The 22,857-nt window shown below is 39.9% G+C and overlaps 1 protein-coding gene across 5 annotated transcripts in view; it reads right to left on the bottom strand.

Moving 5' to 3' along the window:
- The window catches only part of TNKS (tankyrase), a 204,371-nt gene that overhangs the window by 20,324 nt on the left and 161,190 nt on the right, over positions 1 to 22,857 (bottom strand). For 3 of the 5 annotated variants that reach the window (XM_029935504.1, XM_029935480.1, XM_029935495.1), the window contains 7 exons: positions 19,761 to 19,906; positions 17,658 to 17,823; positions 15,720 to 15,939; positions 15,332 to 15,441; positions 8,345 to 8,533; positions 5,461 to 5,698; positions 4,769 to 4,851 (listed from right to left, as the gene is read on the bottom strand). In XM_029935504.1, the coding sequence (XP_029791364.1) occupies positions 4,769 to 4,851; positions 5,461 to 5,698; positions 8,345 to 8,533; positions 15,332 to 15,441; positions 15,720 to 15,939; positions 17,658 to 17,823; positions 19,761 to 19,906 (1,152 nt within the window). The remainder of the gene's footprint in view (positions 1 to 4,768; positions 4,852 to 5,460; positions 5,699 to 8,344; positions 8,534 to 15,331; positions 15,442 to 15,719; positions 15,940 to 17,657; positions 17,824 to 19,760; positions 19,907 to 22,857) is intronic. The other 2 variants (XM_029935487.1, XM_029935513.1) reach the window with 1 other exon arrangement.

Raw genomic sequence — 22,857 nt, 5'->3', positions numbered from 1 at the left:
TTTTAATACTATTAGAAATAGTTTTTTTTTTCTTTGAAAATTATCTGTAACACTTGAAAAATAACTTTGTTACATCCAGGAAATCACAAGTTTCTTGGGCTAGTTATTTATATCTAGCACACATTAAAATCAAAGGGGTCAAACTTGTCAGACTGGCGACTATTAAAAGGAAAAAGGTGACAAGTGTTGGCGAGGACGTGGAGAAAAGGGAACTGTTGGTGGTGGGAATGTAGACTGGTGCAGCCACCGTGGAAAGCAGTATGGGGGATCCTCACAAGATTAAAAACAGAACTACCCTATCGTCCAGCAATTCCACTTCTGGGTATTTATCTAGAGAAAACAAAAACACCAATTTGAAGAGATAGACGGCGTCCCTGTGTTCACTGCAGCATTATTTACAACAGCCAAGATACGGAAGTAACCCAAGTGTCCATTAACAGATGAACGGACTCAGGTGTGGTGGATTTATACACAATATTACTCGGCCATAAAGAAGAATGAAATCTTGCCATTCACGACAAGGTGGATGAACCTAGAGGGTATTATGCCAAGTGAAATTAGTCAGAGAGAGAAAGACAAATAATATGATTTCACTTACATGTTGAATGTAAAACAGAAAACAGAAGCAGACTCACAGACATAGGAAGCAAACTTGGTTACCAGAGGAGGTAGAAGTTGGGGGGTTGGCCAAATAGGTGAAGGAGAGTAAGAGGTAGACTTCCAGTTATAAAATAAATAAGCCATGGGAATGCAATGGACAGCATAAGGAATATACTCAATAACATGGTAGTAACTTTGTACGATGACAGATGTAACTAGACTTATGGGGATAATTTTATCATGTATAAAAATATCAAATCACCATGATGTCCTCCCGAAACTAATAAATATTGCATGTCAGTTATACTTTAGTTAAAAAACAAAATTATAATCTTTAAAATAAGGATTATCCATTTGTCAATGAAATCACCTTGCATACTAAGCAAACATCACTTCAGAAAGGGTTGCCTTTTGTTTCTAAGATCTGTTCATTTTCTCTGTGGTAGAGAGTGCAAAAGTAGTTTTAATGGACAGAGAAAAAGTAGAGTTTTGATGAAAAAAGCCCTTTCTTTGAGGCTTAAAAGGATGCAGGACAGAGCAGAAATAACTTTATAATCATGTGCACAATTCATTGACTTAAGTCCATTCTGTGGTCTTTTGATTTTGCAGTAAAAATTTATATGATCACTTTTCACGAAAATATATAGGTTGCTCATAAATATGTCCACAGAAAGTCTTCTAAGTCATAGCATTTCTGTTTAGGAATTGCAGTGTCCATCAAATTGGCCTCTCTCACAGAAAAAGTGTTCTAATCAGGAAGCTTTGTTATAAAGGAAGGGCCGAAGTGACACTGGTACTATATATCATTAACTATAAAAGACAGGGTCTACATTACTTGGCCAAGTATATGTGTTCGAACAAGGCAGGTTAGTTACGAGACCTCTGGGAGAATAGCTGTGGGGGTAAGAGGTGGGCTATGATGCTCTCCAGGCAGTTTTCCTGACACTGGAGTAAAAGAACACTTTTATCCTCCACTCCACTGGCAGAGACGTATCCTTGAGCAGGAACAGAGGCACTGAGGGTAAACTATAGAAAGGGTTACAGAATTTATTACTCTGTAACTAAAGGCTACTCAAGTAACACTTGCAGTCAGAGTAAAAATTAATTTGATTGCCTGATGACTGGGCCAGAGGACAAACACAGTTCAATACGAAGAAAGGTAAAATCATTTGTCTGCAGGAAAGGCACTGTGCTGAGTCACTAAATGGAATAGTCAACATATTAATAAAAAGGATATAGAAATTATTCTGCCAAAAAAAATCGATGGAGCCATTTACTCAGAACAGTGTAAAAGACAACGATGAAACGGACCAAACAGGATGAGCTGTCAAAAGGACAGACTGTAAGACTAAACTATTATGATCACTAAGGAGATAACCATGTCATAGGAAATCAGTTACTGAGCGAATAAAGTAAAAGAGAAAAATATAAAACATAAAATTATGCTGCAAACTAACTGAAAGAGTAGAAACTGAAATCCCTTTGAACATTTTTTAACAGTCAGTTGGAGTTACTTGTGTGAATTAGGGTCTTCGGTTTACTAAGCAAAGATGTGTGCACGAGCTGATCTGGGAAGAGGGCTACGTGAAGATACAGATTTTGGCATTCTCAGAAGATGATGCTTTTAAAACAGCTTTCATACCCTCAGGGATGGAATAAGGGGAAAACATTCAAACTGTTTAGGATATTCTCTTGAGAAGTCTCTAAACCAGAGGGTGAATCAATGGTAGGTGAAGCTAAAGGAAAAGGAAATTATTATAGAAGTTTATAAAGTTCTCACCACCAGACAAAGATACAGCTCATGCTTCATTAAAGCATGTCCTAAAAACTGGCACAGACACACAGCAAGACTGCAAATTTTAGCTATCTGGACATTTGAAGGTGTTATATTTTACAATTAAGAGGAGTGATACGTTAAATGCCTTACCAATGTCACACAGTTAATAAGAAAAATAATCAGAATCAAGGTCTTTTAGTCTAGTGCTGTTTCTACTCAACTGTTTTGATCAGTAAGAACATAAAAGATGAACTATAATAAGCACTATAAAGAAATAAAGCTAAAAAAAAGACATTAGAACATCTTCACAGTATAACTGTTATAAAACAGAAATGGTGTTTTTAATTAACTCCTAATTGACTATAAAGCCTACAAAGAAACCAGAGTGGGGCAAAAAGGCTAGTGAAGAATTTGGAAACTATGTCCATATAAAGAATAATTGGGGGAAGAAAGGGTATATTTATCCTAAAATAGGAGAAGCTTTGTAGAGTGGGTGGCTGAAGGGTTAAGTCCATGATAAGTTGATTAGGTCCTAGAAATATATGACAGGCTACATACCATGTTGTGGTGAAATGAAGAGCGGCTGTCCATGTTGTGATTACCAGAATTTATGAAGGTTTCCTATTTGGAAACCTTGTTTTAGATCTTTGCATATGAATTAAGAATCTTCATATAAGGAGATCATCTTGTATTATGCAGGTAGGCCTTATATCTAGTGTAAGTCTTCTAAAAGCTGCACAGGAGAAGACTGACAGAGAAGGAAGGTGCCCATGGGAGCAGAAGTGCAGAATTGCGGCCATAAGTCAAAGGGGGCTGGAAGCTGGCAGAGGCGTGGGCATGCAGACCTGTCCAAAGCTTGGTTTGGGGGGCTCCTGGGTGGCTCAGATGGTTAAGCCTTTGACTTTGGCTGAGTCTTGATCTCATGGTTCGTGAGTTCGAGCCTTTCATTGGGCTCTGTGCTAACAATTTAAAGCCTGGAGCCTGTTTCAGATTCTGTGTGTGAGTGTGTGTGTCTCTCTTTGCCCATCTCTCTCTCTCTCTCTCTCTCAAAAATGAGTATTAAAAAAAAAAAAAAACCCGTGAAGCAACTTGATTTTGAATGCCAGGCTTCCAAAAATGCCAAGGACTCTGTTGTTTTAGCCACCAAGTTTGAGGTAATTTCCTCTAACAGCCCTATGAAACTAATACGCTAAGTAGACAAGATTTAGATTTCTGTACAAAACAAGGTAAATGTAAATGTAAAATTAATGGATTATATGCCAGGGCAGATTTGGGCACACTTTAAATTACAAGCATTTGGGGCACCTGGGTAGCTCAGTTGGTTGAGCGTCTGGCTTTGGCTCAGATCATGATCTCGCAGTTCGTGGGTTTGAGCCCCGTGTTGGGTTCTGTGCTGATAGATAGCTTAGAGACTGGAGCCTGCTTCAGATTCTGTGTTTCCCTCTCTCTCTGACCCCTCCCCTGCTCAAGCTGTCTCTCTCTCTCTCAAAAAATAAATAAAACATTAAAAAAACTTTTTAAAAAATTACAAGCATTTTATGACACTTCCCTAAAATGTAACAAGTTATCTTCCCACACGAGGTTCAAAGAGTAATTCCTATGTGGAATCTGGGATCTCTAAACACCTTTCCCATTTTAAGATTCTACATACAGGAGTAACTAACAGTCAATTTAAACTCAGGAACTTATTATTATCCTGGTAATGAAATCGTTAATAAGTTGAAAACTCATTCTCCTATATAAAAACAGAATGACACACAGAAAGGTCTTAATTCATAAATACCCTAATGATGACCTCAGGCTAACCTTCATGTACATTTAAGATGTATGTGAAAACAGGACAGGTCTATGAATGTGCGGCCAAGTTTAGGTTCAACCTTATTTTAGACTCAACTGGACAACAGAAACTTCATAAAGAGGCAATTTTAAAAAGGTACTTGTCTAAGAATAATTTTGCTTTCCAAATTTAACAGATAAGTGCTTTTTGAAGATTTTGCTAATATAAAAATTTGTCATTGGTTTTAAGTGGAGTCAAGTCACATCAGTAATATATTGAGATGAGTAAGGAACAACACTTCTTGGAAACAAAATAATGAAAGAAGACTTTGAAAACACTCTTCTGAGGGGTTTCATAGTCTAAGTTTTGACACATAATAAAACAGAGTCAAACTGCCCATAGAGACATAATAACATAACAGTTAATGACTCCCATTATCTATTATCCAATTTTGGGGGGAATTATCAAATACTGAATTCCTCTAGCTTCTTTAGAAATTTGATGAGTTTTAATGTGTTGGATAAGTGATTAAGAAGTAAAAAAGAAACAAGCAATAGCAGTTGATACCTCTTAGTATTTAATAAAAAGAGACACAGCTACAGATGAACGCTTACCTGTTCGGTTTCAAAGATGTCCCGAAGGTGTTCAAGACCAAGGCTTTTCAGGAATTGGCTGATATTCATGTCAAGACCTGCAACTAAAACAAACACATTGGCATTTTCAGAAAGCAGAATCGACAGGAAGTTACAGTATTTACTTAAAGCCATGACTCTGACACCCTTAGCTGTGCAGATGATTTTACATAGCATAAAAATCATCCAGAATATGTACATTTAATTCAGACATTTCAGGTTATCTCTGACTTTGGCAGAGAAGTAAAAGCAGAATTTATCTTTATCTTACCCATAGCATTTACATTAATTGCAATATTATAAAATATAATCTAATGCTTTTAGTGAAATATTTAATAGCTGGAATTAAAAATCGAATTTATCAGCTTTTGTTTCAGTTTCCATTCCCCAAATGATATTTCCGGGTTAAAAAAAAATATATAATTTCAAAAATAAGACCCACAGTAGTTAGTAAGATACTATGGTTAGAATGGGTACACTGGAACGTATGTAAGTCAGAACAAGATCGACGTCAAGGGATTTATTCTGTGAAGACAGTTCTTATAAACTGCCATGTATATGAATACAGGATGTCTTGAAGACAGGCGCTCAATGCTTAACCAAGAAAGGTGACTGAAATCTCTTCATGAAAAAAACCAAACCCAAATGAAACAAGCGCTGCGAAGTGCACTCGCCTTCTCCTTCTTTCCTCTCGGCGCCCGCAGCCCCGTCCCCTGTGTTGGACGCTCCTCCCACTGCCAGCTCCGCTAAGGGGCCAGTGAGGTTGTCAATGCTGCTGGCAGCAGACAGGCAGGAGGGGGTGGATGCTGGTGAGATCAGCGAGGCACTCACGACGGTGGCCTGAGGTTTGAAACAGGTGGGTAAGGCCTCCGGGGGCATGGCGTCTATCAGCAAAGCCCTGATGTCGTCAGCCTACACATAATAATACAAACAAAACAAAACAAAACAAAAATACTGTATTTTAAAACAGTTAAGGACCCAGGGCTTTCTGAAATTAGTCTTCAGCAAGTGCCTCATTATTCCCTATTGGTCTTTGATCATTTGTTCCCAGCACCCCCCCCCCCCCCCCCCCCCCCCCCCCCCCCCCCCCCCCCCCCCCCCCCCCCCCCCCCCCCCCCCCCCCCCCCCCCCCCCCCCCCCCCCCCCCCGCTCCGAAACATCCCAGCAGTTTCTACAGGTAGAACTGGAATCCCTGTAGAAGTTTGAGAAAATATTTTGTCTTTGAAGATCTGATGTACAACTTGGTGACTTTAGTTACTAATACTGTATTATATACCTGAAAATCTGCTGAGAATAGATCTTAAATGTTCTTGCCACACACACATCCATATATATGAGAGTTAACTATGAAAAGAAGTTTAAGAATGTAGAATGTAGACTATGGTGATTTCTGGAAACTTTTTTTTAACACTAAACATGCATACAGTTGTTCATACTGATCACACATGTATTTAAAGGATAGGTTCCTCTCTTCTTTTTGTTTTTTTCAGAGAGAGGGAGAGAGAGAACGAGAGAGCACGAGCATGCTCAAGCGAGTGGGTGAGAAGCAGAGAGAGACGGGGGAGAGAATCTTAAGCTCTCCATCTGCACTGACAGTGTAGAGCCTGACTGGGGGCTTGATTTCATGACCTGAGCTGAAATCGAGTCAGGTGCTTAGCCGAGGCCCCCCAGGCACCCCTCATCTCTCATTTACAAAAGAACCTGCTGCAGATTGATTCTCAATCTCTTCTTTAGAATGAGTTTACATACTAACACTATGTTTTGTGTATTGTTTAAATAACAATAATTTTTATTCGTTGTGCATTATTTAGTGCACAATAGTTTAATGTGTAGAGACTTAATGTATAGAGACTTTTTAAAAAATGTTTATTTTTGAGAAAGAGAGAGAGACAGAACGTGAGTGGGGAAGGGGCGTGGTGGGGGGGGCAGTGAGAGAAAATAACAAGCAGGATTGAGCTGTCAGCACAGATCCCACAGCAGGGCTCTTACCCACAAATTGTGAGATCATGAACTAAGCTGAAGTTGGATGCTTCCCCGACTGAGCCATCCTGGAACCCCTTTAATCTGGAGACATGTGACAAGGATGCCATTTTAATTTGGCTAGCTTATTCGTTAACTTCACAGTTAGGCTCAACTGCTGTGAGACTATGTGGGAGCTTCCCAAGACAGAGAGCCATGAATTCCTTCCTCTGTGTACATGTGAGCCACTCTCTCTAGCAAGAGGTGGCATCTATTTCCCTTCCATTAAATTGGGGTTGCCCTGTGAGTTGCTGTGGCCAACGGAATACAGAGGGAGGAATGTCCGAGGTTTTTGAGCCAGGCTTTAACAGAAATGGCAGCTTCGACTTCTCACATAGAAGTCGTCTCCACGCTGTGAAGGTCAGCTTGGACTACTGAGTGAGGAAGGCCCGGGGAGAGAGCCCTGGAGGATGACGGCTCCCCAGACACTGCAGCCTCAGCCACGGTCCCAGCTCAAGGCAGGTGCTCATGTCACTGCGTCGCTGAGCTGCCGACCCACGGAGCCGCGAGGAGCAATAAATCACTGTATTAAGTCACTCACTCGGTTCTGGGTAGGCTACTAAGTGTTTTGAAGTGGTCTGTTACTCAGCAGTAGAGGTGTGGAACAGAATGTGGCTTGGAACAGTATTTCAGGTTAAAACATTCTAAATTATTGTGTGTATCAATTTAGTTTTCCATCTTCAGAAAAACAATACACTGCTAGAAGGTAATTTTTCTCTATTTCAGAGTCCCAGGTAAATGATCGTGAACATCAGTTGTTTCTGACCGATATGCCAAATGTAAAAGGTAGAAGGCATTTTACTAATGTAATTCTCTGAGGATATGCGTTGGATATGTGTGTTTTCTATGGTTGTTTTCCCTCCATGTTAAGCATGGAAAAAAGAAGTAAGTTAACGTACTGCTTAGCTTACCTTAACAGAGCTCTGAATTATATAAAAAGATGCAAATTCAGAAGGAAGGAAATTTGTTCTTACTCTAAGTGTAATACGCATCACTAAAGGTAAACCTGCTGCAATTTAAAAAATTATTGATTTCTTTATTTATTTAGATAGAGGACAGCATGCATGGGGGAGGGGCCAAGAGAGAGGGAGAGGGAATCCTAAGCAGTCTCTGTCTGCATTGTCAGCACAGAGCCCTATGGAGGGATTGATCTTACGACCCTGAGATCATGACCTGAGCTGAAATCAAGAGTTAGATGTTTAACTGACTGAACTACCCAGGTACCCTTACTCTGTAATTTAATGTCATCTCTGAAAGTATGAATTTAGTATTGTTAATTAAAAAAAATTTACCATTTATTTATTTTTGAGATAGAGTAGACACAGTGCAAGTAGGGGAGGGACAGAGAGAGGGAGACACAGAATCTGAAGCAGGCTCCAGGCTCTGAGCTGTCAGCACAGAGCCCAATGCGGGGCTTGAACTCACAAACTGCGAGATCATGACCTGAGCTGAAGTCGGGCAGTTAACCGACTGAGCCACCCAGGTGCCTCTGAAAGTATAAATTTAAAGCAATACTAAATAATTCGAATGAAGACTTACCGTTGCCAGATCTAAAGGAGTCTGACCTTCCTGGTTCTTCATAGTTGGATCTGCACCATGTGCTAGGAGTAGGGCACACAACTGCGTCCTCCCTTTCTGGGCTGCTTCATGTAGAGGAGTAAACGCCCACTTATCTGTCGCGTTTACACACGTGTTGTATTTTATCAACAAGGCTGCTATGTCCACATGCTGGAGAGAAACACAGGACGCGCGGAGTTACGAGTGAGGCCGGGGAAGCCGCATCAGGCGTGCTTGTTTTATTCAACATCTCACTCCCTCGGCAGCTCTATTCTCACCCCTACCACAAGCCCCTTCTTTAAAGAAAGCATATGTAGCCCACTCCTGTATTTTGGACTCCGTCTTTTCTTGCCTACAGAATCGCACTTCCTCAAACACTCCTTTACCTTGCAATTCTTCACAGGTGCTTTAAACATTTGTTATTCAGCCTTTCAACACAGTCAGGTCCATAGTAAAAACAAATACATAAAATGCAACCATTACCTGACTCCAAGCCTCCTATCAAAGGTCTAGTCCACCTGTCAAACTTTCAAACAAGTGTTATTTGCTTCTTATCTTGCTATTTCCCTTCTAGCCCATGGGACGCCACCTCACTGATTCTCCATGTTCTCTTCAGCCTCGGGGGGAGGTAAGGTAACATAACAAAAGGACATTTTACAAGACTTTGTCACATCCAAAATGACTTGAGGGTGGAGGACTATTCAGCAGCCGTTCGCTGCTAAGCTCAGCGTGAGGTGCTCCGATGCTGAGCTGTGATAGAGAAGAACAGAAAAGAAGAGCTACCTTTGAGAAACTGTGAAGGAAAAACTTTTGGGTTTTAAGAAGACATTAAGGGCAGACAAAGAAAGTGAGAGAAAAGTCAAAGATGACTACCTCTCTTTTGGCAAAATTTTCTAAGAATTTAAGAAACCAGAAGTGGAAGTACGAACAGAGACAGAGAAGTTTAAGTGGGGCTGAAACTGTACGAAAGCTAAGGTTCACTTGGGGGAGGTAGTTTTCCGGGTAAAGTATCAGAGCAACGGCGTTCCGTTAATGACCTGACACAAACGACGGAGCACAGATAAGGGCCTGTTTATTTACTCACTGAACACTCTCCCATCACCTCCCCCCACCAAGCACGTACTGGTGAACACCTACTATGTGCCCGGCCCTGGGGGTAGGGGCCCGGGGGTCTGCAGAACAGAATGTCTAGCTGACAGCTACAGCTGGTGATAAATGAACTCACTGAGAAAAGGAATTCAGAACGATGACTTCAAGGTGGATGAAGCCTCGAGAGAATAGTATTTGGGGAAAGGAGAGTGAAGGGTCCCTAGAGGAGACGGAAGGGGCAGTGAGAACAGAAGAGCGATAAAGAGGCAGGACTGCGCAAGACAACGTAGGAGAACGCTTCAAGGAGAGCAGTTTCTCTCAAAGAATAAGATCTGCATAGCAGAAAGTTTCTTTCTTCCCCAAAGTCCTCATTAAATAAGCTTTAGATAAGCAATTATGCAACAGTAATACTGGTCCAACAATTGGGCTTTTGAGAATAATAAAAATAACTTTATTCTTATAAACATATTTAGGGATGCTTGGTTTGGTGACCCACCTCTAATGTATTTGTGAAATCCATGTCAACTTCAATATTCTATAATTTTGTGCAACTGGCATATTTGTGTTCTTTATGGATACATTTCCTGGCATAACCTGATCGCTTTTAATAATGAACTCAGAAGCACATTATCTGTTGAGACTAGATTTCTAACTCATGCTGCAATATACTGAGTCATCAGAAGCTTTTGTGAAAATGGGAAGAGGTGGGGAAAGGAGAATCAGAAACATCCCAAGACGAGATCTAGGGCATGCGTCTTCATATTTTGTGTAAGACAGCTTTGCTCTCTTGAAGACACTCACCTCAAAAAGAACAGACACTTTTTCTGAGGTTAATATTAAAGTTTTCAAAAGAGAATACAAGTACTTATTATTTCAGGAAAACAGTATCAGAAAATAAAGAGAAGAAAATTTATTAGGAAAAGACAAATCAAATCACTTCTAAGGAAACTCCTACATTTGCTCTGAGAGTGTAAGAAACAAAATAGGAGCAGAGGAACATAATGATAAGGGCTTCTGAGAACATGCAACGTTTTGTGATCCTTTTGGGATTAGGAATTATACACACATACACAAAAGATAAGAACAAGTACCAACTGTGGCATTATCTAAATTAAAAAACAAAACAATGGGGCACCTGGGTGGCTCAGTGGGTTGAATGTCAGACTTCAGCTCAGGTCCTGACCTCATGGTTTGTGAGTCTAAGCCCCACTTGGGGCTCTGTGCTGACAGCTCAGAGCCTGGAGCCTGCTTTGAATTCTGTGTCTCCCCTTCTCTCTCAAAAATAATAAACAGAGGGGCGCCTGGGTGGCTCAGTTGGTTAAGCGGCTGACTTCAGCTCAGGTCATGATCTCGTGGTTCATGAGTACGAGCCTCATGCTGGGCTCTGTGGTGACAGCTCAGAGCCTGGACCCTGCTTCAGAGTCTGTGTCTCCCTCTCTCTCTCTGCCCCTCGCCTGCTCACACTCTGTCTCTCAAAAATAAATAAAAGTTACAAAAATAAATAAATAAACAGAGCCATGCTCAGTTTCTGTCTCTGCCTCAAAAATAATAAATAATAAAAATTTTTTAGAAAAATGTTTGAAACAAAACAAACAACCCCCAAAATGTATCTCCCTTACTCAAAAGATGTATGTTGCAGAGGGATAGTAGCTCTTTTTGTTCAGTTAACCCAAATCACGGAATAACTTCAAGCTTCTCCCCGATAAGGTTTTGGGGCAAACAGTGCTTCTGATGGTTCGTTTTATGCTGCTCCCGTGTGTGCGGGCAGGATAATGTAAGTTGGTAGACTAATTTACATGGTCTTCCAGAATTAGAGAGTCCAAGGAAAATTACGAGTATGTGTGTAAAATGAATTGTATACAAGTGTATGGTATTTATTATTCAACTTCCTTTACTTGAATATACAGTTTATATTTGGAGAAACCAATTATATGCTTGTTAAATCTACTAACTGACCTGTGAAAGAGCAATAAACAGGAAGGAGTATATCACTACCAAAGTAGATGAAAAACACCATTCTTAAGTCTTCTAAATAGCTACACCCCGGGGCCAAAAATAGTAACTGAAATTTAAGGCTGACAAATGCAATAAATGAGCTACAGCTTAGTTTTATGCCATTTATGAGAATAAAGTACTGAAGGGGAAGGTCCAGGAAAGGAACTGAACTCTGCTGGGGTGTTTCCAGAAGAGCCAACTAAACATGGTTTCAGAATCCAGCCGAAATGCAGAATGCTTTAACGACAGATACTACATAAATACCGTGAAGGTCGTAATTTACTTTTAGAAAGTTGGGAAGTAGGGAGAAGAGAAACATGCTTGGGGTTAGAACCATTAAACTGTATGAATGTCATGAAATCCACCCAGTATTATATACTTTGGACAAAGCACTGAAGAAGGAAAAAGTCAGCAAGTTGATTTACGAGATAATAGAAAATCACATGCTTTGCGGTAAATAAATATTGAGGTCTCACATTTATTAATAGAAAAGTGAACTGTCTTGTGTAGATGTATATTAAAAATATAAGGCACTACATAATACAAAACACTAACCAGGATAGTGTATATTACCATTAATAAAAAGTTTCATGAAATCTATACCTTTTATTTAAACTTCTTACTTAAACTATATGTTTCTCTGTTTAGAAAAACTGAGGTGGCAAAGTTCTTTCTGTATAAAATGGTTAAAGATACACAGACAGCAGACTGAGCTTTCTAGAGGAAAAAAGGTAAAATGCAAGTCAAAGAATAATTACCAATAAATAACAGCTTAAGTAGCTTTATGTAATTTCACAGACACCTCACAGGACCATCTTACCCCCGGTCATTCTCTCCTACTGAAGCCGGTGCATCTGTGGCTGTTTCGTACGGATGCCGGCTGCTCAAGCACACACATCACTCCTAGGTCTGTGCGACGTAAGAGTGACACACAGCCCTTATTCTAACCAGTAGGATGGCCGTGGGGAGCGAGTTATCTTATTGCCCCAGATTTCACGATCTCATCTAATTATCACAACAACCCCGGAAAGGAGGTTTCGGCATCTGAGTTCTACTGATGAGAAAACTAAAGATCAGAAAGCTTAAGGCACTTCCTGAAGACTACTGGCTACTGAGTAAACACCTGCAGACTAGATCCCAGATGTTCAGATCCTGAGTTCGGCTCTTTCCATTACACACGGCTGCCTGCAAGGTCTTGCTGGACTGTAACTCGAGAGTCATTTCTTGAAGAGTTGACGATGGCAAAGCGTATAGTGTCAGCGAGAAGCCATGTAAGCAGGGACTACTGGTTAACACTACACACAAAACTATTCAGCAAATAGCTTTATTTTTAACTTAGCAGTTTCTATTTTATATGAACTACCACAAAAATCCCCACAAAAACTGTGACTTCCGGGCAGTGTATCATAAACACCACACGGCTAGGCCAGTCCAGGCATCATTGGATGAATACTATGTAACTAGTGTTTTGCCACCTTAACTGAGAAACGTGGACCGAAATATGGACCAGAGCCCTACGATTTCATTAAAATATCCAGCCGAGGCTCATTGCAATATGGATAAAAAGGGACTTTTGAAAGAGAACAGATTTACATATCCATAGATAATAAAAATATAATTATATCTTCCTTTTAGTTAAAAGACAAAGTAGCTTTTAAAATTTTAAATTGTGTTAACATTCATCCTTGTTTTGAATCTACTAATTGAGATTGAGATAAGTACTGATTTGATACTGTTATTAACAATAGATTATATGCTACACAAACTGCATTAGGTAAGATTATTTTGTAGAGCAGAGATTCTCAATGGTGGGGATGATCTGACCTACTGCTGACTGAGAATCGCCGTGTAGCGTAAGGGACGTTACCGGGCCGGGGGTACATGTTGTACATGCCAAAATGATGGCAAAAAAGAAAGGTCAAGAAACCACAAAGCTAAAGCTTTTAGTGAATAACAATAGATAGTCATTAACTGACAGATATTTGATTTTTGAATTTATATGGCTAATACCAGGACTTTTAGTGACTCGAAAACTCCACCTACACACTGAAGTAAAAATACCCACTATAAACACCTAGTCTTTTAATATTCTTTAGTAGAAGGATGGGATAAACCAGGTTGATCAAAACCTCTACCACATGCTCTTTACACAGCCCGGAGAATTTTCTGCTCATTTTTACTTGGATAAATTACCTTCATTTACACAGAGCTTAGCAGCAGGGATGTGGTTAACACGCAGGATAATATAAGAAGAGAGAATGAAACAAAAAAATGACCACTGGTTTTCTCCCATGGAGTTAGAGGGAGAGAGCAGATGGATGATGGCGAAGGACGTTGATGAAACGGAACAGTGGGCCCCTGGTCTGGACCCTACCTGCATTACACCTCCCTCGGCTAATGGCAAGGTGCTTTGAGGGAATGGGACAGAGGACAAGGCTCACCTGCACACCGCACCACCCATTAGCCACAAGACAGACCACTAGACATTCTGATTTCTCTCATTATACTCCAAAGACTCTGCTTTTAGTGCCGCCGGACCCATCTACTTTCGAAACTCAGATCTGAGGCTTTAGCAAACGGATTAGTGGAACATAGTATGGAAAGAAGGATCATGCTAAGAAGTGAACATTAGTTTCCAAATGATACATATTTGTAGCTTCCCACAGAGGTAAAGAAATTCTACGTAACTATGTAAACTGAAGGGTAGCAGTAAATATTTAGTGTGCCTAGCCTTTTCAGGAGAAACATCCTGCACAGTGAAACTGGGCATCTTATATGAGGGAAGGTTAAAAGAAAATTCCAATAAATGTCATTAAAGATAATCATCTTTGGACAGATTACTACAGTTTCAAGAGGATTTCAGTACGAATGATACATGTAGTAAATCTGATCACTTTCAATTAATTTATGTGACATTTGGAAGTATAATTTTCTTTCCTGTTTGTCCAACTCAAAACTGTACTGTTTGTTTTTCTTAAGAGTGTTCCCACTTAGATTGTCATCTCTTTGAAATACTGGTTTTTGCAGAGGGGATAGAAGAAGATGAAGTCATTCCTTATGAAGGGCACGGGGGAAAGAGAGTAAGAGAATACGGAAATCCCAATGATGAGGTTTTACTTAACAGTTTGTTAGGCTTTTGCAAATCCAGAAACTGTCCTCATCAACAGTGATTCTGACTGGGAATCCCTGGTACGTACACTTGGGTTTTTACCCAAGTCAAACAGGGATTGAGTGAATGGACAGGAAGCACATGAACATTCATCCTGTGGGATTACTCTGGTGTGGCTCAGGCCTGAGTGGGCCTGGGTGACTTCCAGGCGGTTGGTTCCAACTGATGTCATCAAGGCACTGCAATGCACTCCCCTTCCTCGTCCTCTTTCTGCTGATGATTACAGTCATGGTGCCTTGAGGATGGCTCTGGACCCTCAGTGTGGGGCTTCAGCTAGTCCATCGAATTCTATGAAACCATAAGTACCAAGAGCCCCACCATTTACTTGAATGCTTTTAAGATGTGGATGATAAACAAAAGCAAGCATCATTTCTACGCCTGCAAATAAAAAGTCTCCTGGGTCTTATAGTTTCTAAAATCTACTAGGATCTATTATCTGTAATAATAAATATTAAATGAGCAGCCATTACACACCTATTACTGTGCAAGACAACGTGAGGAGAACAGAGAGCTGTAAAGAGCTATAATGAGCATGGTCCTTGACCAAAAAGATAGTGAACTAAATTGGGAAGGCTAGAGACACTCTGAACAGTAAGATTAAAATTGTGCTAAATTATGGTGTTGGCTAGATATCTACTTTCTTCATGCACAGTATGCATTTGATAAAACAGTAAACGTCAGTGAAGTTTTCTAGACTTGAAAGGTAGCATGCTCACCCCATAGGACGCTGCATTATGAAGAGGAATTAAACCACCTTTGTCTTGCGCATTAACATCTGCTCCGTGCTCCAGAAGGTACTCAGCCACTTCCAGGTTATTGTAGCCTGCTGTTAGAGCGGAAAAGGCGAACATGTCAGATGAAATAAACTATCTCTATATCTATGCATATAAATAACAAGGGCCGGAAAATGTCGTGATCCTAACACTTTCGGCTTACTGAACAGCTAAGACTACTATCACATGACTAAGAGCCATTCTGATAAGACGTTATATAAAATTACATCCATCAAGAGCATCTTCCCATTACTGTCCAGCATGTCCCTCTGGTGGGCTGTATCAGGCACCCAGGAAGCGCCGCGAGCCCCGGGGGTGCTGAGGCGCCCACCTGCCAGGTGCAGAGGGGTCGAGTTCCGGCCCTGGGTGTCCCTGCAGTTGATGTTCTCGGGCGTGCAGAGCTTCTGCACCCTGGCCAGGCAGCCCTTCTTAGCCGCGTCCAGCAAGGCGGCGTCTCCCCGCAGCAGGTCCTGGATGTCCGTGTCTCCCTCCTTCACCAAATCTAACGGCGTGTTTCCATCTCTATTCTTTTTGGTTGGGTCTGCGCCATGCTAAAACGACAACAAGACAAACAAAACCAAGTGGGGTTGGTATTTTCTACAGTAGTTTTCTTAAGGTATTTTTATTTTTCACCCTCACTCACCCAAGGTCTATATCCTATATGCATTTTGAAAAACAGAGACCAACACCAGGCTTTACTTTGTGAATTCCCTTCTCAGCAATATGGTGGGTCTACTCTGTAACTACTTCTCAATGTAAAATCCAAGTCAGGATCAATGGTGACAGTGACGTGGGGAAGGGGCCGGGCATCATTTACATGTCATGTCATATACTTTCTCAGACACAGTGCTGTCTTTGGAAACCCCTTTTCTGTTTAAGAATGGCCTGGATATTACTTTTTGACCAGATTTTAATGACATTAAGGTATTTAGCATACATCATGGGAAGAGAGGAAGAAGAGGAAGATGTACTGGTGGAAACAATACTTAATTCTAGTGCAATCAATACAAAAGATTGCTTATTACTATTTTCATTTTAGCTCTTAACACCTCATGTGAAATTAGCTATAGATGTATTAATGATTAATTTGATTTTAAAAGTTAAATCATCTATACCTGTAACATGAAACAAATAAAAGTCAAGCATCTTTGTTATGGGCCTGACAGACTGCTACTGGCCCACTGGAGAAATTCAGAATAAAACAAACTAGACAGTGAATTCACAGTGACCTCGAAGTTTTTTGTTTGTTTTTTCCTGGAAGTTATTTCTTACCACCCAGTGAAGATAAAAATGAGCATCAAATATATTATTATTCTTAAGACTCATAAAAACATATCTGATGGCATAAGAGTGGTGAGGCAAGAATTCTATTTGTATGTAACCGACCTAAGTTGTTTTTTAGTTACAAAACAAAAAGAGATAGAAAACTACACAATATATGTCTGATCATTTTTTACATCTTTTAATTTAAAAAGAACACAAAATTAGAAGTTAGTTTCATATAACTATTAGTTTCTACTATTTTGTTTCTATATCCTCAAATTTATATGAATAACTTTGTTCACGGATTACTTTGTGTTTTAAATTTTTTAAATGTTTTTTTAAAAATTTATTTTTAAGAGAGAGAGAGACAGAGTGAGAAGGGGAGGGTGAGAGAGAGAGGGAGACACAGAATCCGAAGACAGGCTCCAGGCTCTGACCTAGCCGTCAGCACAGAGCCTGACGTGGGGCTCGAACCCATAAACCGCGAGATCATGACCTAAGCTGAAGCCTGGCGCTCAACCAACTGAGCCACCCAGGCACCCCAATTACTTTGTATTTTAATAAAAATCTAATACTAAAGTTCTCAAAGACATATATGTTTAATGTTTAATAATGAGCAATGAGTTTGTTAATAATAAGATAGCTACTAAGAAAAAAAAAATCAAAGTTGCTTGAAAAACTTGTTTTCCCTTGTACCGTGTTTTCTGATATTAATGCCGTAAGTATAAGCAATGTAAACAAATGCATCTCTTTCCAAACCCTACCTTGATGAATTGTGGTGAACTGAACTTCTCAGATCAGTTAAGAAAGATACTTCAGACACTATTCAAAGCTATGTAAGTATCACATCACACTTAAATATCCCTCTAAAATAGATAAAATAGAAATATGGAAGCAATCTCTACAGCACTTATTGTACTTAATAATTTACTTTGATGTAATTTTACATACCAATCAAAACCAAAGCATAATTACTTTATATTTTATAATTTTTACAATTACATACTTTTAAAAGGAGCTTGCAGATTTCATATTTTCCTTTAGCTGCTGCTTCGTGCAGAGGGGTGAATTTCCACAAGTCCGCCACATTGACGGACGCCCCGTGCCTTACCAACAGCTCAGCCACCTCATAGTGGCCGTATGAACAGGCGTTGTGAAGGGGCACCAAGCCACTAAACGAAAGAAAAGTATTTTAAAAACAGGTAACAGAGCTTTGCATTCAAAAGATACTTATAATAAAAATAATGTAATTATTCTTTGGCGGGGACTATACTGAACACTCACTTAAAAAGAAAGAATTCTCCTTGGGTCTTGAAGATACAGTCACCCATTTCCAAGTAAGGATTAAGAATTTCAAAAACACCCCTTTTCAATAATACAAGGATTTTCCCTAGCTTCTTGGTGATGGATAGAAATATCACAGCAACTCTATGCTTAAAACACATACAGATATACCCAGAGAAAAGGTCCCATCACGATGCTTTTTTTTAATTTAAAAAATGTTTTAAGTTTATTTATTTTGAGAGACAGCACACAAGCAGAGGAGGGGCAGGGAGAGAGAATGCCAAGCAGACTCCACATTGCCAGCAGGCAGCCTGATATGGGGCTCAAACCCACAAACTGTGATATCATGACTTGAGCCAGAATCAAGAGTCGGATGCTTAGCTGACTGAGCCACCTGGGGGCCCCTCCATCATAATACTTTTAATTCAGGTTTTGTCCTGGGGATACGGAGAGCAAGACTACAAAATGATTTCAGGAATAACAATCAATAATTTGGTTTTATCCCCTCAGATTTTCTTCATTTGGGTTTTCCTAAGGAAAATGGTATGCCTACTTATAGACAATAAAATGTAACTAGTTCACTTAGGCAAGTTCTACCTTTTGTCTTTGGTTTTTATTTCTGAATTCCTAATAATTCACTATGCACAGCTTTAACATTTAGGTGTCAAGCAATGAAAACTCAAAATGCAAGTGACACAGGAACTGTTGTATTTGGTGCAGAAAATAATGACACCACCACAAACGCTAGTTGCACGAGAAAATCCAGCTGTCTCAGCTCATGAGCAAACTATTCCGAGGTAACTTCAAGCTCTGGTTAGGAGGCAGTTGGCACTCTAAACGGATACAAAGCCATTCCCATAAAGAGAGTGCAACGAAAGGATAAGCTTAAAACAAGGTATCAAATGCCTTTTTATTTAGAGATCAGTTTAAAAAAAAATATTCTGAGATCAAAAATCCTAAGTGCTAACTAAAATGGGCAGCAGAAATAAATGTTGGTTGCTCTCCAGCAGTTTACAAGTTTCAAGTCTGATGTGTCCCTCTTAGAAGATAAATCCATAATGGTTAATTAAAGTCTAAATTGTATGGTTTAATTCTATAGTGCTCTGATATATAATTGCATAGAAAAGTGCTTGCTTATTTCTATTTTGAGATGATATGAAATTAACTCAGAATATGGAAGCTCATTTCAGTTGAAACTTCCTTCTTGCATTTCTAAATAGATGCCATGGCGGCTTTAAACTCTGACTAGATAAATTAAAATAATTTAGTAAACTAACAGAAATACAGAATATCTGAATTAGTAAAAATAAATTTATGTGTCTATTAGTACCAATGACTTTGGGATGGATGGCTTCTTTTGGGAAGAGATTATACATTTTTAATAGCAAAAAAGGGGACAAACAATAAATTATAAACTATGTAAACACATTCATACAATGCAATAAAATACTATTACAGGCATTAAAAAGATGAGATGAATAATTAAGTACTGATACGGAAAGACATTCAAGATCTACTACTGGGTGAGAAAGCAAATGACAAAGTAGGCGGCATGAAATGGCCTCATCATTTATGTTAAAACGAGCACAACCCCCACAGCAACATACGCACTGATTTATGCTTTTAAAAAAATCTGTTGGAGTACAACAACATTTTTATCTAGGAGGTGGGGTGATAAGAATTTTCGTTTTCTATACTGTACGTTCCTATTAATGCTTTAGGTTTTACAAAACGTGCATGACTTTGTTAACAAGGAAAAAAAATCTGAGACTTCAAAAACATGTAACAATTTTCGAGTCCCAAACAGCAAAATCCCAGCGCCTACCCCTTGTCTTTGGCGTGCACATCGGCCCCGTGGTGGAGCAGGTACTCCACAACAGACACACGATTGTAGCCCGCTGCGAAGTGTAGAGGCGTAGAATGCCGACCCTCCAAATCTCTGCAATTCACATTTTGAGGGCTGCAAAGTTGCTTTAGTGACACACACACAAACACACACACACACACACACACACACACACACACACACACAAAGAAAGAAAGAACATTAATATTTATTCATAGGTTTTGCTCCAAAATACCGCAGGCATCTTGGATAAACTGTAATTTTCTAATGAATATTTATTTCCAAAGATTAGATCATGCAAGTGATGTTTAAAAATCTGCACTATGCCTGGCTTCACAGTGTCTACAAATATTCTTACTGTTTACAGAGCAATTTAATCTTTCTTTTTCATCATTTCCTGGCCAAAATCCCAATCAAAGAGAAATACCCATAACAAAGCAAGAATTTCCAAGGCAAATGATGCCTTCATTTTTCATCCTCACGGGGCTTTCCTCCGAGACGGACTGCCACAGCGTGTCTGCCGGTCCCGCATGCTGTCAGCCGTTCCTTCTTCGAGCAAGACCAGCCCTGGCTGACTGCAGAAGCGCCGAGAGCGCCCATCTCTGAGGATGTGGCAAGCAAAGAGCCTCCAGAGAAACTGCATTAAGTCTGCCTGGGCCATCCACTCGGCCCTCTGCCCCACCACAGCAAGCCAGGCAGTCACCAGTGCTTGACCTGATCTTTGGGAGACGTCAGTCTGACTCTGTGAGTCAGACTGATTCCAATCATGCTCTAGCGTTTCGCCTTCCCTTTCATCTTCCGTATGCTACTGTTTCAGCACAAGCTCCGTGCTGTCTGCTTATACCGCAGTGGGACGCAAAGAAGGGCTGGCCGGCTGTGCCACTGGTGGTGCCAGATGAATTATAGTAACAATATGTGAATAATAATCCACAATTTATAAAGAACCTCGTATTCTTTCAGTGAGAGAATTACGGTCTAGCTGGGAAGCTGCTCATCATCTTCACTTTGCGGATAAATTACACCAAGGTTCAGAGACGCTAAGTAGCTTGTCCTTTTTCATAGAGTTGGCAAGGTAAAAGGTACAATGAAGACTCAACCCCGGTTTTCCTGATTTGTACTCTCATGATCTTTCTGCTCTATCCTTGCTTACTGTCTTAATTACCCTCATTCAGGCAAGTGATGCAAAGAAAGGCAACAGAAAGAAGTTAAAAAAGCCGAGAGAACAGTGACATTTTCTCGGCTATGAGGTATGATGGCAGGGCTGTCCAGGCATTTGACAATCTTGCGGCCACTCCTGCCGCGGTAATAAGCTATCATTATATAAAAACTAAGAACTTGGGAAGCATCTGTTTCTACGGACTTACTGGGTAGGTGCCTTCACTGTTGGGAGGGTAGAAACAGGGCTTTTCAGGTGGTACAATGTTCACATGACAGAAGGAAGTCTGGGTCGTAAGAGAGAGTCTACGATCTCATCAGCTCTATGTGGAAAAGACCCTGACTCTAAACCCTCAAGAGCCATTGTCACCTGGCCAGGTCATCTACCGTACCCTTTCACAAGGGAATCTGTGGCCACATTAATAAACTATAGAATCAAAAACACCAAAATGAAATAGAAATGAATAAAGGCATAAAGTAAAAAGAAAAGGAACAAACATTGGTAGCAAACGCCTTCTAGTGGTGTCTTACATGATTAAAGCCGCTTCGTGCCGCTGCTGGTGTTTCTTCAGGCTATTATACTCTAAGTTCGCTTTTGTTTTCCTTGCAGAGAATATTGGCAAAAGAGGGATGAGGTAGGGTATGAAACACAACCCGTTTTGCCAGCTTACAAAAATAAAAGCCCATACTGCTTATTGAATATTTGATTTCTAATAGTTGGACGTTCTTCATTCTCTGTTCAATTTCACTTTCCTTTCGAATGCCAAAGTATCCTGGCATCCTTCTCACCTGGTCTCCATAATCTCAAATACTTTACTCAGCAGACAGTCTTGCTTCTAATCCTAATTTTTAAAAAATACTTTCTGAAGTCTTTAGGGGAAGCCCCTGCCCCCCCCAGATAATTCTCAATCTGTGCTATGCTTTTCTTCTTCGACTTCCATTCCATTTATAAAAATGTATTTGGCCTTTACTGTGAATGGAATGGGTAGGAAACCTGAAAGCTGTGGTATATTTGCCTATCAGTATATACAGAACATACAGAATTAAAAACTACATATTCAGAAAATACTAAACTATTAATTTGATGATAATGGGCACATGTGGTAAGTCTGGAGTTGAGATTATCATGCTGCGATGAAGAAAAGGAGTTCTGATCACTTTTCTATTTAATGATTTTTTTTTAAGTTTATTTATTTTGAGAGGCAGAAAGAAAGACTGCGCAAGAGGGAGCGCGTGTGTACGCACGAGCAGGGGAGGGGTAGACAGGGAGAGACAGTCCCCAAGAGGGCTCAGGCTCCGGGGTGTCAGTACAGAGGCCGACACAGAGCTCGATCCCAGGAACCGTGAGATCATGACCTGAGCTGAAACCCAGAGTCAGACACTTAGCAGATTCAGCCACCCAGGTACCCCTAAAGATTTTCTTTTATTAGGATACATTTCAAATGACAAGAAGTATGTAATTTTAATTAAGAAAAAAAAGGATGTAATTTTAGATCTAAACAAACTTTAAAATTTCTCTCCAGTGGCCATTACAATGAAATTTGCTATTTTTCTTTAAATAATTTAGATGTTCTGTTAAGATGGAAAAGATTTCAGAAATGGCCACACCCTGGAACAAAAATAAAATTTCTACGCCACAGAGCTTGAAACCAGTTACTGTCATTCAACTGGTAGTACATGGCAGTAAAAATGCTAAAAGTAGTCTGTTAAAAATCGTAAAAATAGTTTGCTTAATCAGAAGTGACAAAGTTTAGTTTGTAAAAAAAACCCATTATGACTATTGGTGCCAATTTCACATTAGATTTTCTTTAAAAAAAAAAAAAAAAACCCAAAGATTACAAACTAAACCACAAGACCAATCCCCAAACAAGAACAAAATGTTGCCTCTTTGTATCATCCCTGCATGAGTGGTTACAGATAG

The sequence above is a fragment of the Suricata suricatta genome, chromosome 1 (assembly GCF_006229205.1).
Source record: "Suricata suricatta isolate VVHF042 chromosome 1, meerkat_22Aug2017_6uvM2_HiC, whole genome shotgun sequence".
Classification (NCBI taxonomy): Eukaryota; Metazoa; Chordata; class Mammalia; order Carnivora; family Herpestidae; genus Suricata; species Suricata suricatta.
This window is presented reverse-complemented; position numbering and strand designations above follow the sequence as displayed.